This window comes from Hyperoodon ampullatus, assembly GCF_949752795.1.
Source record: "Hyperoodon ampullatus genome assembly, chromosome: 4".
NCBI lineage: Eukaryota > Metazoa > Chordata > Mammalia > Artiodactyla > Ziphiidae > Hyperoodon > Hyperoodon ampullatus.
The window spans coordinates 14,523,052-14,545,864 of NC_136917.1; the positions used below are offsets into that span (position 1 = coordinate 14,523,052).

General features: G+C 47.8%; 1 protein-coding gene across 1 annotated transcript in view; it reads left to right on the forward strand.

Annotated features, from left to right (window-relative positions):
* The window catches only part of DOCK2 (dedicator of cytokinesis 2), a gene marked incomplete at both ends in the record, with an annotated part of 408,698 nt that extends 386,109 nt beyond the window's left edge, over nucleotides 1–22,589 (forward strand). The window contains 8 exons of the mRNA XM_079702106.1: nucleotides 5,719–5,895; nucleotides 7,548–7,631; nucleotides 15,814–15,951; nucleotides 17,808–17,935; nucleotides 18,838–19,003; nucleotides 20,035–20,155; nucleotides 21,512–21,654; nucleotides 22,527–22,589. Coding sequence (XP_079558232.1) covers nucleotides 5,719–5,895; nucleotides 7,548–7,631; nucleotides 15,814–15,951; nucleotides 17,808–17,935; nucleotides 18,838–19,003; nucleotides 20,035–20,155; nucleotides 21,512–21,654; nucleotides 22,527–22,589 — 1,020 coding nt within the window. The remainder of the gene's footprint in view (nucleotides 1–5,718; nucleotides 5,896–7,547; nucleotides 7,632–15,813; nucleotides 15,952–17,807; nucleotides 17,936–18,837; nucleotides 19,004–20,034; nucleotides 20,156–21,511; nucleotides 21,655–22,526) is intronic.
* Between the last annotated feature and the right edge of the window lie 224 nt (nucleotides 22,590–22,813).

Sequence of the window (22,813 nt, forward strand, 5' to 3'; positions counted from 1 at the left end):
CTCTGCAGAATCTCACTATGAATCCATCTTATACTTGGATAAACTGAAGCTCAGAGAAAGGAAATTACACAGAGGCAAAGCTCTGGCTAGAATGCAAGTATTTGAACTCCATGGTGCAGATAGCATGTATTTTGCTTCTCAGCACACTTCAGGGTCTCCGTGTCCTCAAACAGCTGGGGATCTTGCAGCCCTCAGGATGCAAAGGACAATCCGGTGACATCTGAGAAGCAGGGACCTATTCAGGATGTCTTATTCACTTATTCATTCAACAAATATTTAATGAGTACCTAACACATGTCAAGCACCTAGAGATTCTGCAATGAAGCTTACATTCTAGTGGCAAAGACGCACTAAAAAGCCTAAGAAAATATATACTATGTCAGGTGGAGATAACCACTATGGAGAAAAATAAAAGAGAAAGGTGATGAAGGAGTGGTGGGTCTTTTAAGTAGGATGGTCGTGGAAAGCCTTCCTGCTAAATGGCTTTTGATCAGAGGCCTGGAGGAAGTGAGGACGTGGTCCTTGCAGATCCCGAAGAGAAGGACATAGTAGCAGAGGAAATAGCAAGTGCAAGGCCCCTGGGACAGAACAGGCTTATGTCTGAATCAGAACAAGTGAGGGGGGAGTAGCAGTAGTCTGATAGCAGGTCATATAGGACCTTGTAGGCACCATAAGGACCTGGGCTTTTCCACTGGGTGAATTTGATTCACAAGCAGAGGAGGGACATTGTCTGACTGATGTTTTCAAGCTACTGTACGATCAACATTGAGACCATCCCTCTTCAGCCCTTTAAGGGCCCCCAGCAGCCAGGTGGTCCTCCAATCTCCTTTTCACAGTCTTGGTGTAGACCTTAGGGAACATATAATAACGATGATGACATCAACAGACATTACTGAGCATGTGCCAGACGGTTCATATGCATGACCTCATTTAAACCCCTCAACAATGCTGCGAGGTAGATATTATTATTTTTCCGTTTTACAGATGAGGAAGCCGAGTGAGTTAGTGGGTTGCTCAAGGTTAGTAAAAGAGGTGAGGTTTGACTGTAACCTCTCATACCAGGCACCTGGATGGACCCACTCTCTCCTCTTTCCTTAACATGTCCCCAGCCCACCCCAATAATTAGTGCCCTGGAGAGGAAGAAGCTACTCATGCCCTTTATTCATGGGACACATCGGTGCATGATAAGCTTGATAAGTGTCCCAGGAGCTGTGTCAAGGACTTTGTAACATTATCCTGTTTAATCCCACAAAACCGTGTGAAGTACATCATATTATGAATCCCATTTTTGAGGTGAGAAATCAGAAACTTTCTACTAAGCCGTAGTCTCTACCCATTGGCCCTGGCTGTGCCCTTTCCTCTGGTGGTGCTCAGTAAGGTGCCTTTCCACCTTCGCTGTCCCCACGGGACTGTAGGCAAACTGAAGGAATTCCAGCCTGCACTCTCTGAACGCCCCATCTCCCGCCATGGTATCTTGCCTCCTAATAGACTACATAATTTGCCTGTGTGTTTATTTTTAATATCTAGAATTTTAAATATAATAACATTATAATATAAGCTCCACTAGACTGTGAGCTCCAGGAAGACAGATTTTTGTCCATTTTGTTCCCTGCCATATCTCTGAGTGCAAGGAATAGTCCTAGACACATAATTGGTGTTCAAGAATAGTTATTAAGGGACTTCCCTGATGGTGCAGTGGTTGAGAATCTGCCTGTCAGTGCAGGGGACACGGGTTCGATCCCTGGTCCAGGAAGATCCCACATGCCATGGAACAGCTAAGCCGGTGCGCCACAACTACTGAGGCTGTGCCCTAGAGCCCACGAGCCACAACTACTGAGCCTGCGTGCCACAACTAGTGAAGCCCGCGTGCCTAGAGACTGTGCTCCGCAACAAGAGAAGCCACTGCAATGAGAAGCCCACGCACTGCAACAAAGGGTAGCCCCCGCTCGCCACAACTAGAGAAAGCCCACGCACAGCAACAAAGACCCAACGCAGCCAAAAATAAATAAATAAATTTATATTAAAAAAATAATAGTTATTAAGTAAATCCATCAACCAATCACTCAGTTAATATGCAGAAGCCCATAATATATGAAGTGCGTACCTTGTTTTATGAACTCAGGATTCTGAAATTAGGAAAGAAATAGTCAACATTTTTGTTTCACTTCTTTTATCCTGATACCCTCTGATAGAAGGGATTGGGAAGACCTCCAAAAAGTTGACCAGAGTGACTTTATCTCTGATAGCCTCCCTCATTGGAGTTACCAAGAATTTCAGGATGTCTCAGACACAGAAGTTTCATGGGTGCTGAGTGAATTCCTCTCCAAGCATTTGTTTTTGTGGTATAGAATTTGTATCTTGTTCTTGGTTGTTTCTTTTATGAATTGTCATGACTACAGTACTGTTTGTACAGAGAGGTGTTTTCTGATGGGATTCAAGTGTAAGTTCTGCTTATTGAGGGTCCTTTCCTTTTTCTTGACCCTGAGAATATGTAATCTTTACAAGAAGTCCTGAGCTGGGGGTCAGAGAACCAAATTCAACTTGGTTATTAACAAGCTGTATGATGTTGGACAAACACAGTGTACCTCTGGCCTTAGTTTTCATCATCTGTAAAATAGACATGAAAAAACTATGGAATTTCAGAGCTGAAAGACACTCTGAAGGTCATTTAATCCAAGAGCTACAAATTCCAATACCTTCAGAGCCCAGGAGGATAACTGTAAATATGTTAACTCGTCCCATTAAGACAACGGGGAGTGGTAGAAGCTGTGGCATACTCCTTCCAGCTGAATTAGTTTTTTAAAAAATTAGAACTTATGTGCTGGCTAAATGACAGACCCAGGCCCAGTTTGGCCTACACACCTCCAATGTGCAACCCCATTCCTAGTCCTTGTCCATTTAAATTATTTTGCATATGAGAAAACTGAAGCTCAAAGATGGGACTTGAACTGCCAAAGTGATCAGTGGTAGAAGTAGGTTGTAATAATAATGTCTACCTTATGCAGTTCAGAGGTTTCCTAAGAGGATTTATGAAGGTGATAATGTGGGAGATGCCTTTGAGGAATATGAAACACCACTCGATTGCAAGGGATTATCACCACTTTCCCGAGTGCCTTTAAAATTGTTTCCAAAGTACAGTTATTCCTCAGTATCTGAGGGTGTTGGTTCTAGGAGCCTCCTCGGATACCAAAATCTGCAGTTGTTTAAGTCCCTTACATAAAAGGGCGTAAGTACAGTGAATACAGTTGGGCCTCTGTATCAGTGGTTGGTTGAATTCGAGGTTGGTTAAATCCAAGGATGCAAAACCCAAGGGTATGGAGGGCTGACTGTATTTTCCAGGATAATTCATTTTCCCTGCACAGCAAGCTGGGCAAGGGCTATACACCTGTGCTGCTGGTAAGGAAAATGAGGCTCAGCTTAGGAAAGAGACCAGAGATTTGAGGGCTTGACCAAGTCCTAACTACCAGTGTATGGCAAGTTTGGTAGCAGAGTGTGGTCTGTATGTGGGGGAGAAGCTCGCCTTTGGAATTCGGACACTGGCGCGCTCTCCCCAGCACTGCCCCATCTACCCTTAGGTGAAGGACTTACCTGTTGTTGGGGGAATTGAATGAGAGCACGTGTGGGACACACCCAGCATGGGCTGGCCCAGAGGAGGCAGTCCACAAATGGCGCCATCTCTTTTACCGTGATCAGTGCTTTTATAACTGTTACCAGCTCCAGACCTCCAGGTCTTCCACCAAATATGTAACCCCCATCACTCTGCCCTGAGAGTGACGTACTTATCTACACAAAGGTCCAGAGGTGAGAATCCAAAGGAGTGTTCATTCTCATTCTCTGTCCTGTTGCCTGTAACGAGGTTAAAGACGTAGGGATACAAAAATAGCTTCAGAAATGAGGAAGAAAGCCAATCAACAGGACTTTCCATTTTTAATAACTCACCGTAAAGCATGAGTCTCTCAGACAGGCTATTATTGAAATCCAGGTGTGGTACTGGGCTCAGTCCAAGTGGTTGTGATAGATTTTCCTTTAGAACTCAGTCTAGACCTCAGCTTGGAGAAGCCCCTGCAGGGTTGGTCTGTGTGCTTGACAGAAACTGGACCATGAGTTGCAGCTTGTGGAACATGGGCTGCCACCTCTACCAGGCCGAGCAGCCTTCCCTCCCAGCTCTGTGTGTGTGTGTGTGTGTGTGTGTGTACACACTTGAGTGTGTGTGTGTGTGTGTGTGTGTGTGTGAGACGGAAAGAGGATGACATTGTGTATCACTGTGTCTTGTATCACAGAGAGAGAGAGAGAGGAGAGGGCCTACTCCCAGGGCCTTCTCACTGAAGAGACAGCCATTTTCAAAAATGTCCAGAAACAAGGAAGGGGGGCGAGGAGGCTAAGATTTCACAGGGATTTAAGGAAATGGTTTAAGAAGATGACCAAGAGCATGGCTGTAGAGGCTGGTTCTCCCCTTCAGATATACTCAGCAGTTAAAAATAACTAGCAGGTGCACTTTTTAAAGAACTCTGCTGTAAGTCAAGTGTCATATTATCTCAACTAATCTTTGCTAAGTCAAGTGTCATATTATCTCAACTAATCTTTGCTATGTCCCCACTGAAGCAGGCCCTGCAGCACCGCCACTGAACAGATGGTAACACTTAGGGTTCCCTCCATGAAGTTTTCCCGGATTACTTCACCCTTCCCTCCAGCCCCACCCACCCTGCCAGGGAGGCTTCCCTTCTCAGGACAGCGGCTAGTCCCTGTCCTGACACCTACAAGAGTTAATAACAATAACTACCAGTTACTTTTTGAAGTAGGTTTTCTTATCCTCATTTTACCAGTAAGTCAACTGAGGCTCAGAACGTTTAGGAAACTTGCCCAAGATCACACAGAAAAAATGGCTGAGATTTGCACTCATTTTTATTTGCTTAGTTTAGTTCAGGTGTCAGGAAACTATGGCCTATGACCCAGGGCCCACCTGCACCTAATTTGTAAATAGTTTTATTGGAACCACCATGCTCATTGATTTACATATTGCCTGTAACTGATTTCTTCCTACAATAACAGAGTTGTTGCCACAAACAACAACACAACATCTGGCCCTTGCACAGAAAAAGTTTGCAGACTTCTTGCTTAGTGTTTTACTCTCGATCCCATGCTCTTGGGAACCACTGTTATCCCAGTTAGCACCTGATGGCCCTGTGTTTATCTTGCTTTCTAAGAGGTGTTGAAGGTGTGGTTAGTTTATCTTCCCAACTAAACCGAATCTACCTTGGAGCAGTGACGCCTCATATAACAAGTCTTGGGACCTACTGTGGGCCAGGCCAGGTGATCACATCGTCAGCTGCTCTCATCCCTCCAGCTAAGTGCTCACACATAGTAGGTGCACAACCAATACCAGATGGGTTGAATTGGAGCATCCTTCACCAGGTAATAAGAAGAAAAACCCTCCCTGGAGCACACCCAGCCTCTGAAACCCCAGAGAGTGCCTGACACTTCCTGCCTTCATCTCCCCAGGGAGATCCCTCTCTTGCTAAGCACAAATTCAGCCTGTCTCTCCCCAGACAGCCAACAACCCCCAGGGCTCAGTAATCACCACAAGAGCCTGCTACAGCCCCTTGGGGAGCATTGTCTCATTTGAATTCCAACCCCAAATGAAAGCAATACCAATAATTTTATCTGTTTTTAAAGCGACCTGCTGAGGCCCTTTCTTCTTGGTGATCTCGTTTTCAACAGACCACAATTAGCCCTCTGGAGAACGCCATCGAAACCATGTCCGTGGCCAACGAGAAGATCCTGATGATGATAAACCAGTACCAGAGTGACGAGAGCCTCCCGATCAACCCACTCTCCATGCTCCTGAACGGAATCGTGGACCCTGCTGTCATGGGAGGGTTCGCCAAGTATGAGACGGTGAGGGCTCCCCTCTCCAGGCCCTGGTGGGGACAGAGCGGCAGCAGGAGGGCCCAGAGCAGACACAGCTGCGTGCCACTCCTCTTACTGTGGCTGTTTGTCCCTCAGAAGGACACTTCAGCTTGTTTGGACCTCATACACCTTCCAGAGTTTCTATAGCCTCACTCTCATCTCCTTCCCACCCTCAATGCCGTGCTCTGTCAGGGGTCATAGAGGTCCCTTATCCCACTGGGCACATCGAGATACCTCTGTCAAGAGGAGGCTCTGGGATGTCCACGAGCCAGACCATAAAAGTCAAGTGCCACAAATCAAAGTACATGCTACTTGTGTAAAGCCATCTCTTCTATAGATGATGGAAATGACCTCTGGAAATGGGAAGGAATGAAACATGGAATCTGTGAAAATACAGAAGGGATGGGAGATCGACTCTCAAGTGAGAGTTATAATCTAGATATTCAGGTCACAAGGACCCTCCAGAAATCCCCACACATTTCAGCCACAGATTTCATTTCTGAGGCTCCTGGTGTCCGTGGCAAAAAGGGAAAAACCATCAGTTATTGAGTCACATTTTCCACTGGGGAAAAATAATTACTCAATAAGGAGACATAACCTTTCCCAGAGCTGAAATAGAATAGAAAGTCCTTATTTGGCTTTCACCTGGGCCATACGTTAATGGGACGCTGAGGGAAAAATGGACTCTTCATTCTCATAAATCTCACGATGGACTCTTTATTATCTTTTCTATGTCATCCATTGATGTAAAACTAGGAATACATGGGGCTTCCCTGGTGGCGCGGTGGTTGGGAGTCCGCCTGCCGATGCAGGGGACGCGGGTTCGTGCCCCGGTCCGGGAGGATCCCACATGCCGCGGAGCGGCTGGGCCCGTGAGCCATGGCCGCTGAGCCTGCGTGTCCGGAACCTGTGCTCTGCAACGGGAGAGGCCACAACAGTGAGAGGCCCGCGTACCGCAAAAAAAAAAAAAAAAAAAACAACCTAGGAATACGGCACAATAGTATAACTCATGGACAGTAGTTCCAGTTAGTCCTTCCAGCTACCCTTGGACACCCCGTGGAGTCGTCCATTGGTAATCCTTTGTTCAGTCTTGAGGGGTGATATGTCTGTGTATATATGTGCACACACTGAGAACAGGAGCCGGGAAGGAGCTGGGGCTGCCAAGGTCACACACGATGAGGGAGGTGAGCTGGGAAGCCCACCAGGTGAACTTCCTTACTGAGTTTTCTCGCCTGAGGACGGTGCCTTGACTGTGCAGCAGAATCCCCGGCAGGGCTTCTTCACACACAGCTGCCTCCACCCCACCTCCGACCCCAGAGGTTCTGATTCAGCACGTCCGGGTGGGGCCTGAGAATTTGCATCTCTGGCAAGTTCCCAGGTGATGCTGCTGCTGCGGGTCCAGAGACCCCTCTTCAAGAACAATTTCCCTGGGGTCTGTGACCCTTTCCCAGTGGATACCGATCTGAGCCCCGGGAGGAGGAAACGTCAGTCCCTACACGTCCCTGACTGTTGCCCATCCACGTAGGAAAGGCCTCATTCCTGCCCCTGTCAAGTGGAACCCTCTCCCGGTGCCAGAGAGGTGGGTCGTGGGGTCCACAGCAAAGGACCAGGAAACCCCCAACGTCTGTTTGTCCTGCTAGGCCTTCTTCACTGAAGAGTATGCCAGGGACCACCCCGAGGACCAGGACAAGCTGAGTTGCCTCAAGGACCTGATTGCGTGGCAGGTAAAGCAGAGGCGGGCTGGGGGTAGGCCAGCCCTGTGTCCATCCTTTCCCCTCCCCGGTTCGCCTGCCCTCTGCTAGCCTCTGCCTGGAATGGCCGACTTTCATACTGCTCTCCTGCCCTCTGGCTTTTGGCCTTTCTTCTGACTCTGTCTTCACCTGAGCAGGTGCATTGTGGAAGCGGGATTTGGGGCACTGCACCCTTGGGGTGCTGCACTGGCTCTGTGCAGTGATGCTATGCTGCGTGTTGCTAAGACTGCCGTGTTGGATGTTGAATTCAGGAGGTGGCTTCTCCCAGGGGGACTGACATGAACGCCAGGGTCCGGCGCACCTCCCACCGCCTCCCACCACACCCAGCACCCGCCAGTCAGATAATGGAAGACTTCGGCCCCTACCCTACCTCCCATCCTACTAAGGCTGACCCAGTTTGTTGCAGACAGTGCTCAGATGGATATCAGGTTTCGAAAATAATCGAGGCCTCGGTTTGGTTGGTTTTCAGGCAAAGGGTCTGCACCCTGCACAAGCTGCTCAGCCCTCCGGAGCCCGGCCCGGCACCTGAGAAGGACTGTCCTTCCCGCCTGCTTCCTCCTGCTCTCTGCTTCCCTGCCCTCTCCTTGCATCCTTGTCCCTTCCCTCCACGATCTCCTTCTCTCTGACTGCTGCTGTGCATGCGTCTCCGTCTTCCTCCTCTCCTCAGAAGTTCTTTGCTTCTCCCCGTCCCCTCTCTGGCTGTGGCCTGTCTCTGCTGCCCCCTCACACCTCACTCCTGGCTCTGCTTCTTCTCTGGCTCCGTCTCCCGTGTTTTCTCTCCTTCCTGCCCTCTCCTGCTCTCTGCCACCCCCTAGAGAAGAAACGATCCACAGACCCCTCTCCCAGAGGCATTCACAGGACCAGCCTCCTGGTCTAGGCCTGCAGCAGCGCTTCCCCAAACATCTCCCTGCCTTCCACGGACCACCCAGCACCCAGGACGCAGGGTGGGCTCTGGAGGGTGCGCTGGGGGGAGGCTGGGGAGGCGAACAGGACAGCAGGGGGCAGCCCTCCCTCCTCCCTCGTTGCCAGTCCCAGTGCAAAGAAAAGCGAGCTACTGTGGTAGGGAGTTTTTGTTACTCTAGGGGAATTAGGGAGTGAGAAGCATTGGGTGCAGCCTCTTTTCTTAAAATAAGGATTCCTAATTCAGGTCCTTCTCTGCCTCTGCCAATGTATGCAAAGTGAGGCCTTAAAAATAAAACGCCAGGCGCTGCACAGATACACTCTCCTGAATGCATTTTGTGAGTCTGGAATTTTCTCTCCCTTCTTACCTTGTGCCACCTGTGACACCCAGACATCCCCAAGAGCCCCAGCCTTCCGAGGTCATCGTGTCCTTTAATACTCAAATAATGATCCTCCCCCTCCCCAGCTTGGGAAGCAGGAAGACTCAGCTTTGGTTGGTTTCCTTCCTCAGCTCTTTCTGGGGTGCCCCAGGGAGGGCTAACATGTCACACAAATGTGTTTGCGTGCTGGGTGTCATTCTCAATCCATATCACTGTCCTGGGCCTCTCTACTGCGCATGTCTTATCCCCTGGTAATGGACTCTCTGGGCTGTATTCACTGCACCCAAAGCATGGACCAGACTGTGTGGCCTCAGAGCACAGCTGATACCAGGCTGTGCCTTCTAAGGAAATTCTTCCAAAGTCTTGCAGTTAATAGAGGGGCACCACAAGCAAAGAAAGGAGACTTTGAAAGCATGTATTTGATGTTACAGCTTCTAAGAGCCTGCAAAGGGGATTGCCTTGGGCCGCATTCCTCCCACTCAGAGTCCAGCGTCCTAAATACTCCAAAGATGCTGCCCTGCTCAGGGTGAAGGTGACCTTTTTTACTTTACACACAGCAGATTCGCTCTTCCATTTTACTCCATTCATTCTTGCAACTTATATATATTTGAGTCCCAACTGTGTGCCAGGCCACAGAAATAAAGCGCTGGATCAAACTGTGGATCTGCTCCCTCCCTGCCTTCTTGGAGCTTAATTATAGATTGGATCTTGGTTTGCCAAAGCCAGATTCACTTTGGATTTTCTCAAAACACGAGACCCTTAGATTTCAAAGGGAGATGGACTTGCACCGCTAGCAACCCAACAGAAGCTAGAAGTGCAAAGTACATTATGTGTTCAAGATTTCATGGATTTCAAGAGTGATCGCTTCTTAATTTTTTTCTTTGTAAAGATTTTCTCTCTATTTATTGGCATGGGAAGATGTCTACAGTACATTCTTCTTGTAAACATTTCACGAAATATTACATACAGAAAACTACACCTAACAAAAATACACAGCACACTGAGTTGTCACAGTGTACACTTATGTGGCCACCACCAGATGAAGAAGCAGAATTCCTCTAGCACCCAGAAGCCTCTCTTGTGCCTGCTTTTAGTCATTGCCAGCCCTCCCCAAGGTTAACCCCTCTCTTGCTTTTACAGTAACCATTTACTTGCTTTTTAAAAATACTTTTTAACCACCTAAGCACTCATTGCTAAACACTATAGTTTACTTTTGCTTGTTTCTGACCTATATATAAATGGAATCACACAGTGTGCATTCTTTTGTGTCTAACTTATTTTGTTTACTGTTACGTTTTAAAATTGATTTATTTTGTTGTACATAGCAATCATTTATTCATTTTCATTGATGTATAATAGTCTATGCAGCTGGACTGTATAACTGTGCCAAAACATATTTATTTCTTTTTCAACTGATGGAGATTGGGGTTGATTTCAGTTTGAGGGTATTACAAGTCGTGCTGTTCTGAACATCTTTGTATGTGTCTTTTTGGCACACACATGCACAAATTCTGTTGGATGTATACCTGGGTGTGGAATTGCTCAGTTATAGTATGTTAGAATATCTGGCTTTAACAGATAACTGCCAAACTTCTATCACTATAGATTAGTTTTGTCAGTTCTTGAACGTCATAAAAGTGGCATTATACAGTATGTGTTGCTGTGTGTCTGGCTTCTTCTTTTCACTGTAATGCCTTTGTGATTCATCCAGGCTTTTACATGCAAGAGAAGTTTTTCTTTTTTTGTTCTAAGTGTTATCCATTGTGTGACTATACAATATACCAATAATATACCAATGTATTTATCTATTCTCCTGTTGATGGTGAGTTGTTTTCAGGTTTTGGATAGTGTGGAAAGAGTTGTATGAACATTCTTGTTCATGTTTTTTGATGGGCATAAGCACTCAGTGTCCTCACTATCTATCTAGTAGTGGGAGTGCTGGGTCATACGTTTATCTTTAGCCTTACTGGATACCAAGAAGCAGTTTTCCAAAGTGGCTGAGCCAATTTACACTCCCACCAAGAACGTCTGTGAGTCTGGGTTGCTCCACATTCTCGCTGACGCATGATACTGTGAGTCTTTAATTTTAGTCTTTCTGGTGGTTGTGAGGTGGTATCTCAGTTTAATTTTAATTTGCATTTCCTTTGCGAGCAGCGGTGTTCATCGCCTTTTCATGTGTTTATTGGCTAATTGAATAACCTTTCTGTGAAACGTTTGTTCAAATCTTTTACTTATTTTATTAACTGAATTGTCTTTTTATTAATAATTCATAGGAGTTTATATATATTCTAGATATGAGTCCTTTGTCAAATATATGTATTGCAAATATCTTCATTCAGTCTGTGGCTTGTCTGTTTACTTTCTAATGGTGTATTTTTGAAGAACAGAAGTTTGTTGTTTTAATGAGGCCCAATTTATCAATTTTTAAAATGATTATTACTTTTGTCTTCACTTTATGAAATCTCTGGCTATCCCAAGATCATGACGATATTTCCTGTGTTTTATTGGGAAGTTTTATTGTTTTGTCCTATACTCTTAAGTATATGATCCATTTTGACTGACATGAAGTAAGGGGTAAATTATTTTTCTATACAGATTTCTAATTATTCCAGCGCCATTTGTTGAAAAGACTATTACTTCTCCCAACTTTGCCATAAAGTGATCATACAGATGTCAGTCTATTTCTGGACTTCCTACTCTATTCCACTGGTCTGTTTGTCCAATGCCATACTGTTCCTAATTACTGTAGCTTTATAGTAACTCTTGAGATCTGATAGTGACAGTACTGCAATTTTTTTTTCAAATTTGTCTTGGTCCTTCTGGTCCTTTGTATTTCCATATAAATTTTTAAGTCAGCTTGCCAATTTTCACATACCCCCAAAACACATTGAGATTTTGAATAGGAATATATTAGGCATGTAGATTAATTTAGGAAGAATTTCTGTTTTAATGATAATTGATTCTTCCAGTACATGAATATGGAATCTCTCTCCCTTTCTTTAGTTCTTTAATTTCACTCAGCAAAGTTTTGTAGTTTTCACTGGAAAGGTCTTTCACAAATTTTATTAGATTTGTTTTAAGGTATTTGATATTTTTAACTATTATAAATGGTATTTTTAAAATTTCTCTTTTTGTTTGTCAATATCATCACAATTTTTTTGGGGGGGGGGTATGTTCACCTTGTATCCAGCAACCTTACTAAGTTCACTTAATAAGTCAAATTGTTTGTACATTCTTTTGGATGTTCTACAGACAAACATATCATCTGCTAATATAAAAAGTTTTACTTCTTCTGTTCCAATCTTATGCTGTTTACTTATTTTTCTTCCCTCATTGCACTGATGAGTATAAGAAGAGAGAGAGTACATCTTGCCCTGATGTCTCCCACATCAGGGCAAGAGTCAGTATTTCACAGAGTGGGATGTTTTAAAGATGATGTCCCATTCTACGCCTAGTTTGCTAGTTTATCATGAATGGGTTTTTAATTTGTCAAATGCCTTTTATACATCTATTGAGATACTCATATTGTTTTTCTTCATTATTATGCTAATTCAGTGAATTATATTAGTTGATTTTGGACTATTAAACCAACCTTGCATGTATGACGTAAATCCCACTTGGTCATAATATATTATCATTTTTATATATTTCTGGATTCTATTTGAAAATATACTCTTCAAGATTTTTGTGTCTATGCTCAAAAGAGATATTAACCTTTAATTTTCCTTTTTTATAATATCCTTGTTCAATTCTTGTAACAAAGTTACTCTGGTCTCAAAAAGTGGGTTGAAAATTACTCCCTATTTAAAAATTTTTTAAGAGTTTGTATAAAGTTGGCATTTATTTATCCCTTAAATATTTGCTAAAATTTGTCTGTGAAGCCATATGGGCCAGGAATATTTTAAAGTATGTATTTAATTTAATAGTTTTCAGATTTCCTATTTCTTTCAGCCCCTTTTTGGTAAGTTGTATTTTTCTAGCAATTTGTCCATTTTATCTAAATATTAAATTTATTGACATAAACTTTTGTATAATATCCTCTTATGATCTTTTGTAATGCTTGTACTTCCTATAGTGATACTCCTTTTTAAATTCTGATATTGGTTATTGGTACCTTCTATTTTTTTTATTAGCCCTTTAAGGTGTTTATCAATGTTTTTGTCTTTTCAAAGAACCAACTTTTGGATTTGTCAATCCTCTGTGTTGTCAGTTTGTTTTCTTTTTCATTCATGTCCACTCTTACTTTTATTATTTCCTTCCTTTTACTCTCTTTGGGTTTAGTTTGCTGTTCTTCTACTAATATCTTGAAATGGATACTTAGCTAATTGATTTTCTGTCTTTTCTAATATGTAAAACTAAAGCTATACATTTATCTTCCATTAGCAACTTTATATCTCACTAGTTTTTGTATGTAGTATTTCCATTATCATTCCCTTCTCTTTTTTAAAATAAATTTATTTATTTATTTATTTGTTTTTGGCTGTGCTGGGTCTTCACTGCTGCGCACGAGCTTTCTCTAGTTGTGAGCGGGATCTACTCTCTCATTGCGGTGGCTTCTCTTGTTGCGGAACGCGGGCTCTGGGCACTCGCGCTTCAGTAGTTGTGGCTCACAGGCTCTAGAGCGCAGGCTCAGTAGTAGTGGCGCATGGGCTTAGTTGCTCCGTGGCATGTAGGATCTTCCTGGACCAGGGCTCAAACCCGTGTCCCCTGCATTGGCAGGCGATTTCTTAACCACTGTGCCACCAGGGAAGTCCCATTCCTTTCTTTCTTTTTTTTTTTTTTTAAATTTATTAATCTATTCATTTATGGCTGTGTTGGGTCTTCCTTTCTGTGCGAGGGCTTTCTCTATTTGTGGCAAGTGGGGGCCACTCCTCATCACAGTGCGTGGACCTCTCTCTATTGCGGCCTCTCTTGTTGCGGAGCACAGGCTCCAGACGCTCAGGCTCAGTAATTGTGGCTCACGGGCCCAGTTGCTCCGCAGCATGTGGGATCTTCCCAGACCAGGGCTCAAACCCGTGTCCCCTGCATTGGCAGGCAGATTCTCAACCACTGCACCACCAGGGAAGCCCCTTTTCTTTTTTAAATAAAATCATTGTCTTGTTTCATGGATAGAAATTTTTTTCTTTTTCTATATATTAGTTATTTTAAAAAAGTAAAGTTTTCTTAAGCTCTCTTCATTCTCTGTTTCTTCCACGTTAGTCCATTCGTTCTTTTCTTCCTCTCTGCCTTCCTCCCTTCCTCCCTCCCTCCCTTTTTGCTTTTCTTCCTATCTGTTGGTTCTGACCTCTGTCTTTCACAGTGGAGAATTTCCTTCAATGCCTGGTGATCCTTGGCAGTCTGTCCATAGTAAAGAGTGGGGCACTAAAAAAGCTGAATGAATTTCTGTGCACGTGAGAGAAGGTATTGTCACCTGGATGGCATTACATATGGTAACTGAGTGATCCACAGACGTCTGTATAACATGCACCATTCACTTTCTCCAGAACAGACCCTTCAAGCTATTGCATATGAAGGTCCCCCTGGCTCCTGCACTGCTGGCAATCTGGGGACTGGAAAGTGAAGGTCTTGCTGTCTATTAGTGTGCAGACTTTCCCTCAACCCCCTATTTCCTGTTTGGTTCCTCATCCCTGCCCTCTGTTGTGCCTGGTACCCCTCAGCCCATAGCTGTTTGTTCTAATTGTTCTAGAGGATAAGCTCCTGCTTCTTGGGGCAATGGGAAAATATGACACTTGGCTACCAGGTAAAGCAGTAAGGACCTGGCTATCTAACCGCTCCTGTCACAGAATTTCAACCCATCCCTCTGTTTTCAGCCTCTCAACTCACTCTAGCTTTTCTGGGATACCTGGTGCCTCGAATCCCTGAGCCCCTCCTGGCTTCCCAGAGGCAGATTGGCCTCTTACCACCAACTCCTCCTCTGCCCTTACCATCCACCTTCCACCTGATGTATTGCGGGCCAAGTTCACAGATGTCTCCTAGTCTCAACGGAATTTCAGTTTCTCCTTCACTTTGTCATTTTGGGGAGCCCTCCAAGAGAAGGAGGCAGAAATGTCTTTATGTCACCATCATGGAAACATTTTTTTCTTCAAAATGATCTGTATTCTACTCTTTGCAGCCCTCATTATGTTTCCCTGAGGCCACACTACGAACTTCCTCAGCTGTTGCTGCTCATCGTAGCCACTGTGGCTTGGCTACTGTCCTCGTATCTACCATTTAGCCAGTGTTTATTGACCTCCTCTGTTGATAAATAAGAGCTTAACTGTCTCACATCAATTATCTCTTCCCCTCTCATCTTCCCAAGGCTTTTCACATCACTTTTTAAAAACTCCCTATTGGCTGGTTAACTCCACGATGTTAACATTTGGGTATCTTTCTTCAGCAACCACATGAGGTCGTATCACTGGGTCTCCTGTGTTGTGAGACCAGGCTGTGCCCACTCCTCCTTCTCTGTTCAGCCCTTCCCTTCTCCTATCTCCCAGCCTCTGACAATCATACTTTCCCTTTTGCACTGCCAAGAACTTCTTGGGCAAGGCTTTAAGTCAAAGCAACAGGGAGTCCTCTCCTCTGGTCTCACACTCTGCCCCTCAGTAGATTCTGTAAGGTGCAGACTTTCCCTAACACGTGGCTTCTCATGGGGGTGGGGGGTGTCCAGCCCTCCTGTGGGGCAAGGGCAGCTGGAGGTCTTTCTCCTAGAGGTCTTGTTTTCAGAGCAAACCCCAAGGATGCAGCTTTCCCATTTCTCAGGGTTGGTGACCCCACTTGAAGGTTTCCAAGACCCTAAAGCCCTCAACAAATTCTCAGCAGGCAGACTTGCCTCCACCACCTCCATGGGGCCAGGTAGCCAACCTTTGGCTCATCATTTACCACCTTCTCTCCAGATACCCTTCCTGGGAGCTGGGATTAAGATCCATGAGAAACGGGTGTCAGAAAATCTGCGGCCCTTCCACGACCGGATGGAGGAATGTTTCAAGAACCTGAAAGTGAAGGTGGAGAAGGAGTACGGTGTCAGAGAGATGGTACTGGTGGTCCCTGTGGCTGGGAGGGGTGGGGCAGGGAGGAGGATGAGATTGGAGCCAAGGAACCTGCCCTTGAGGAGAAGGACCCGAGAGCCAGCAGTGCCAGGGCCAACCCAGGGAACCTTTCTGGAAACTTGGTCCCTCAAAAGCCACCCCAGATAAATGCCAGTTACAAATTGAGGCCTTAGCACTCAAGGGACCGTGCTAATAATAAAAGCATTGTTGATGAAGCACCTGTTATGTGCCAGTCTAATCTAAGCACTTAGGTCATTTCGTCTTCACAACAAGCCTGGGAATGATTTTTAACCCCTTGTGTCTCTTCTGGAGGTTCCTAGGTGTAAGTGACTTGCCAGAGGCTACATGACAAGTGAGTGCAGGTCACTGCCCCTGGCTCTGTTGGCCTGCAAAGCCAGCGCTTTGGGCCACTCATAAGCTCCGTGTCCTCAAGAGGCCATAAGTCTGGTGCTCACGAGACGTCTTCTTTATCCTCTTCCCCAGAAAGTAGCATCATAAAACGTCAAGGCTGCATGGTCCTTCAGAGGCCATCTGGCACAACCCTCTGATTTTACAGATGGGAAAACTGAGGCCCAGAGACGAGAAGTGAGTTAATGAAAGCATGGAGGTGAACTCAGGTCTCTTATCTTCTGGCACAACAGTTTTTCCATGAGACAGGTCGCCTCTTCCAGCACTCCATGTGTGACACCCCAATGCAGTTCTCACCCAGAGTTAGGTGACATTGCATAGGTTAAGGGCAAAGTCCTCCACAAGACTCTCCTCACTTCAGACACCAGGGTTCCCAGGCCACCTGCACCTCTGACCAACTGGTTACAAATTTGGAGATTCCCACCACCCGTTCAGGTCTGATAATTTCACAGAAGTCAAGGAGTCGGCCCTCCCTCCAGATCCATGAGTTCCCTATTCACAGATTCAACCAATGGAGGATCAGAAATACTTGGGGAAAAAAATCGAGAAAGTTCCAAAAAGCAAAACTTGAATTTGCTGTGTTGGCAACTATTTACCTCACATTTACATTATAGTTACAACTATTTACATAGCATTTACATTGTATTAGGTATTATAAGTAATCTAGAGAGGATTTAAATTATACTGGAGGATATGTATAGGCTGCATACAGATACAAGCCATTTTATGTAAGGGACTTGAGCATCGCTGGATTTTGGTATCCTCGGAGGTCCTAGATCCTGAAGGATGACTGTACTTACAGTTTTATTATCAAGAAAACCAATCAGGACCAGCCAAATGAAGAGAAGCATAGGGTGAGGTCTGGGAGGGTCCCAAACACACAGCTTCTGTGTCCTCAGGACAAGTTACCGTATCTATCCTACTGGCACATCCATGTGTGATTACCAGCCAGGAAAGCTCACCTTAGCCTAAGCGTCTGGAGTTTTAATTGGGGTTTATAGGCATGATTGAATGAATCGTTGGCCCCGTGGCTGACATCAATCTCCAGCCCCCCTTCCTCCCCAGAGGCTGAGCTGATATTATCTGGCCCAGAGTCCCAGCCCTGTAATCACAAGGTTGGTCTTTCTGGCCAGCCCCCATCCTGAGTCTTCCCATCAGTGTAAAGGGGCCACCATGAAAAATAAAGACACTCCTACCAGTGGAGAAATCGCAAGGATTTAGACCTCACCTCCCAGGAACCAGGAATAAAGGCCTGACAAATTCTTTATTAAACAGCTGTGCGTAACCTCAGCCAGCCAGGAAGTTTTTGTTCTGCCCCACGCAGGGGCAGGAGGAAGGCAGCAGTAATGCGGAGGCCACGTCACCCCATCCGCCCCCCACCCCGCCTTGACATCAGACCTGGCTTCTAACCACACCCTCCTCCCCGCCCACAGCCCGACTTCGAGGACAGGCGAGTGGGCCGGCCCCGGTCCATGCTGCGCTCCTACAGACAGATGTCCATCATCTCCATGACTTCCACGAACTCTGACTGCAGCACGCCCAGCAGAGTCACTTCCGAGAGGTCAGTCCCCACCCCAGGCAGCCCCCTGCACCCCTGCACCAGCCCGGCCCTCAGCAAAGCCTCGCTGCTTGCCCTTCTGCCCTTGGCCTTCCTTCTACATCTCCGGGCCCTTCTGTTTGAAAGCCCTTCCCCACCTGGCACCTCATTAAAGCCCTCACAACTACCCTGTGCGGCTTAGTGCCGTTGTTAGGGGGTCAGTCGAGGCCCAGAGAGGTGTGGTGGCTTTTCCTGAGGACCCAGCAGGGCACCGCACGGCCCACAGGCTCCCCGTCCAGCCACTTCCATCAGCCAGCCTGAGCTCCTCATCTTCTTGCCTCTGCCGGGGCTCCCGTCCCCACCAACTCCCCATCCCAGAGCTCCTCCTCCTGTACCTACCTATACCTCTCTCGGGGTTCCCCTCCTCGGCCAAGAAGAGCCTCTCCACTTCCACTTTCTTGGAGCCATCTGCGCGACCCAGCTCGACTCAACTAATGTAATAGCAGATCTGTGATGGAGAACTCTCTCTGGGAGAATGTGCTAAGGGGTCCTTGACCTCATCTCTTGGCTACTCTGCAAGGTTGCCGCCAACACCCCCGTTTACTGAAAAGGAAATCGTGGCTCAGAGAGGTTGAGTGATTTGCCCAAAGTCATTCGGCTAAAAAGTGGCATAGATTTGAATCCAGATCCATATTTTTAACCAGTTTTCTCTTCCTATCACCAGTCTTATGGCTCACCGCCTTCAATTTTATTTTACCCTGTATTTTGAGTGTTTTCAAATTAAGCAAGTGGCTCCCCAAACTCTGCCAGGTGAGCTGATCTACCCCCCGACCCCGTGGTGACAGCTCCGTCAGCCTGGGTCCCTGCAAGACAGTTCCACTGAAGCTCTAACTGTAGTTTTTACTGCTGTCCCTCTTGCCATTCAGCTTCGACCAGGAATTAGCACCTCCCAAGGCTCCCAAAGTGGAACAAGAGGAGCCGATCTTCCTAGGGAGCACTCTGCCAGAGGTCAAGCTGCGGCGGTCCAAGAAGAGGAGCAAGAGAAGCAGTGTGGTGTTTGCGGACGAGAAGGCCACGGCAGACCTGAAGCGGGTGAGTGGCCAAGGCAGGATCTCCTCTGACACCATCGGCAGATCTCCACTGCATGCCCGGCACACTGCCTGGGGCTCCGAGACGTGGACCGCTCAAGCCTCACCCTCACAGTGAAGTGGGGTTACCGAGGTGGCCTCTCAGGGGCAGGGAGGTGAAGTGATTGCTGGCGCCCCTGCAGCCTGGATGTGACAGAGTGGGATATGACCCAGGCTGTCACTGTGTCCTTTCTACCATCGCACAGGACTCTGAGGCTGGGGAGAGGCTGCCCAGTCCACCACTGAGCGGGAGAGCCGCCCTCCCAGGGCTGGGCCAGGTGTTTCCACCTCGGCCCTCTATCCCCACCCCAGGGCCATTCTAACCACGGACATCTCAGACTCTGCTAAGCTCTTCCAGTGGACCGGGAGCCCAGCTGGGGATGCAGAGATGAAATTCTCACTGCCCTGACTTTAAGAGTTACTGTCTTATAAACTAATAACTATTTAATATTGAGACTTGGTACCAGACAGTCCTGGATTCAACCCCAGCTTCCCCCTGAAAGAGAGGTTTCTTGAAAGCATTCTGGGAGCCTGGAAGCGGGAGGGGGATTTACCCTCCTGGGAAGGGAGGGCTGCCGGATGAAAGGGCACGGGCCCAGCTGAGATGCAAAAGAATCCCCCACAAACTTCCCAGTAGGCCTCAGAGGCTGTTCTTGCCGGGGGCGAAGGCTGGAAACAAGACTGTGCTTCACAATTCTAGGGGGCATCATTCACACAGTCTAAATGTATGCCCCCCCGCCCCGCCCCACATACACACAGCAGAGTTGTATAGTATACAACCTGTGCAACCATGCATGGCACTCTGGCATAAAGTGACACAAAACAGAATAAATGAACTTGGGGCTGGGTCCATAGAAGCCATGGCAAACCCTTATCGCTGACTTTTCAGGGCCTAGAACTGCCTCATGCTAAGCCTCTGTGGTGTGTGTGTGTGTGTGTGTGTGTGTGTGTGTGTGTGTCTCTGTATGCACATGTGGGCATGATATATTCATCCAGCTTTCCAGGAAGCACGAGTTCATGAGTGATACCAACCTTTCGGAGCATGTGGCTGTCGCCCCCAGGGCATCCGTCCTCTCTCAGATGAGTTTCGCCAGCCAGTCCATGCCCACCATCCCAGGTATGCACCCTGCCACCACCAGCACGGGGGGTATAGAGGTGTCTGGGGGTGGAGGAGGGTGGGAACCATATCTACATAGCAAAGTGAGCTAAGCACCATGGGGGTAAGAGGCTCCGCTCACAGCCCCCCTGTCCTCTGAGCTCTCCACCCACTTCTGTGGCCCTACCAGGGCTGGGGTGGAGGCCTGCTGTCACTCTGGAGCTCAGGATCCACTGGGAATGTGGTATGTCCCACCAGGTGGTCCTGGGTTCTCAGTTAGCCAGGCCCTCCCAGGGATCGGGAGTCTGCCCCTGGTAAATCTCTCAGCCTGTGTTTCCCTCTGGGGCCTGGAGGGCTATTTCCGGAACTTACAGAAATTGCTGCCACATCTTACAGTTGCAGAGTGTTTGATGCACAGATACTTCCATTTCCCCCATCACTCATTCATTGTCCGGTGAGGAGGTCTGCAGCTTACAGATGACCTTTGCTAATTCACAGAGGGGGACCTGGGGCTCTAACTGGGGATGTAGCCTGCCCAAGAGGGCTCCATCTGGCACGTGGCAAGTCTCTAGTGTCCGCCACTCTGTGCTTGGTGACAAATGTTCCTCCTTCATTGTTTCATTTAAGCCTCAGCACAAACCTATGAAGTAGATCATGTGACCAGCCCCACTGTATGGATGAGGAAACTGAGGCACTGAGAATGTCAATCTCCTGACTGTCCCAGCCACTAAGTAGTGGAGGCCCCTGGAACTGTACCCCTAACCACTGCCCAGCCTCCCCAGGCAGGACACCCCCGTGCGGCCGTTTCACTCTTGTCCTCGCAGGAGGCCTCACAATGCCCTTGAGGTCTGTGCTCTTACCCCCAGGTACCCAAAGTCAAAACCGAGGGTCAGAGTCGTCTGTGTGACTCTGAGCTGGGGGCCATAATCACCAGATGACACCTTGGTTGGAGATGCTCTCCTCCCGGGACCTCTGGGTTCTCCATGTTGGAAGACAAGAGTGAGCCCACACGACCTCCCCGACCTGGGCAAAAGGCCCTGTTCCCTGAGGAAGTCAGGGCCCCAGTGGCCAGGGCCTTCCCCCACCGTGGACCCGTGTTTCCAGCCCAGAAGCCCTTGGACGAGGCCTCGATCGGGTCCCGTTGCAGGCGGCTGTGTGCGGGGATGGGCAGGCCTCAGCGCAGTGGACGGACAGGCTCGACAGTCCCGGCATGGCAGCACTCGGGCCTCCCGCCTCCTGCCTGGCCCCCCGCCTCCTGCCTGGCCCCCCGCCTGTTCTCCCTGAAGGCTATCTCTGTCCCCTGCGCGTCTCCCATCTGCCCCCCGAAGTCACCCTCTCTCCGCCCCCCGCTCACGGCGGCTCTCGGCTCTCCCGCAGCCCTCACGCTCACCGTGGCCGGCGTGCCCGTGACGGAAGAGGCCACTTCATCCCCCCGCCTCAGCCAGACCTTCCTCCCTCTGTCAGAAGGCGACAAGAAGACGCTCAAGCGGAAGAAAGTAAATCAGTTCTTCAAGACGATGGTGAGCTCCCAGACAGTGCAAGGAAGTGGGGGTGTGGGGAGGAGGAAGGGAAGAGAGGGAGGCGGAGAGAGGAGAAAATGGGGGCATGTGTGTATATGCGCGTGTGCACGGTGTGGTCATCCTCAGGGAGGTATGGGCAGGGCCCCCTAGGGTGGGGACGGTGGCCAGAAATGCCCAGAGTGCAGTTCTCCTCTTGGTCCCCAGGTGGCTGCCCTGAGCAGTATGGACCCCAGCTGGGCTGCAGGAATGTGCCAGAGGGGTGTGCAGGGCCCCTGGGACCTGAGAAACCATAGCTGTCCTTTGCTGCACCTGGGCAGCTAAAAGTGCTTTTTAATTCTTTTGGAAGAACTTTCCTATTCAACTTATATTACAGAATCCTACTATTTAAAAGTTTTGTTTCCAAGCCCTGACTTCTCAAGTCCCGTCTCCTATTGTTACTTGTCAGTCTTTGCTCAAGATGAAGGTACCACTGACCTTCACCACCTTGATCCTCAGGGTGCTATTAAAGCAGAACTCTGCTGCCGTAATAACTGCAAGTTCACCATGAGCGTGCAGTGAGTCAGGCACCATGCTAAGCCCTTTCCAAACATGATCCCATTTGACCTTCCACTGTGAGGATTTTATCAGGCTCACAGAGTTAGGTAAGAGACTTGCCCAAGTTCACACGGTCCACGAAACAGCAAAGCCTGTGTTCTAACCACTGCATGGCACAGCCTTTCTGGTCACATCAATCAAAGTCATGGCAGCTCAGGCTCACTGGGTTAAGGGAGGGGTCAGCTCAGCGGCCCTTGTGGGTGGGACAGGAAGCCCCACTTTGGGCTCACGAGAACCCCATTTTGGGTTGTGTCTCTTTATCCTCTTCTCCCATGCAGCTGGCTGGCAAACCTGCCGAAGAAGGCAAGCAGACCTCCGACCTAGTGTCCACCGACCTGTGAGATGCTGCTGGCCAGGGCTGCACCTGGGGAGACAAGGATGGGAGTTTCCAGAAGAGGAGACACACAGCGGGACATTGATGCCTCTAAGAGTGGGGAGACCATCCATCGGTTGCCTGCACTCAGACAGAGGGAATGGGCTGACCTAAGCCCCAGAACTGTCAGTGGTGACAGACCCAGTATCACCAGGGCCAGTGACCCAGGTGCTGGATGACGATGCCCCATCT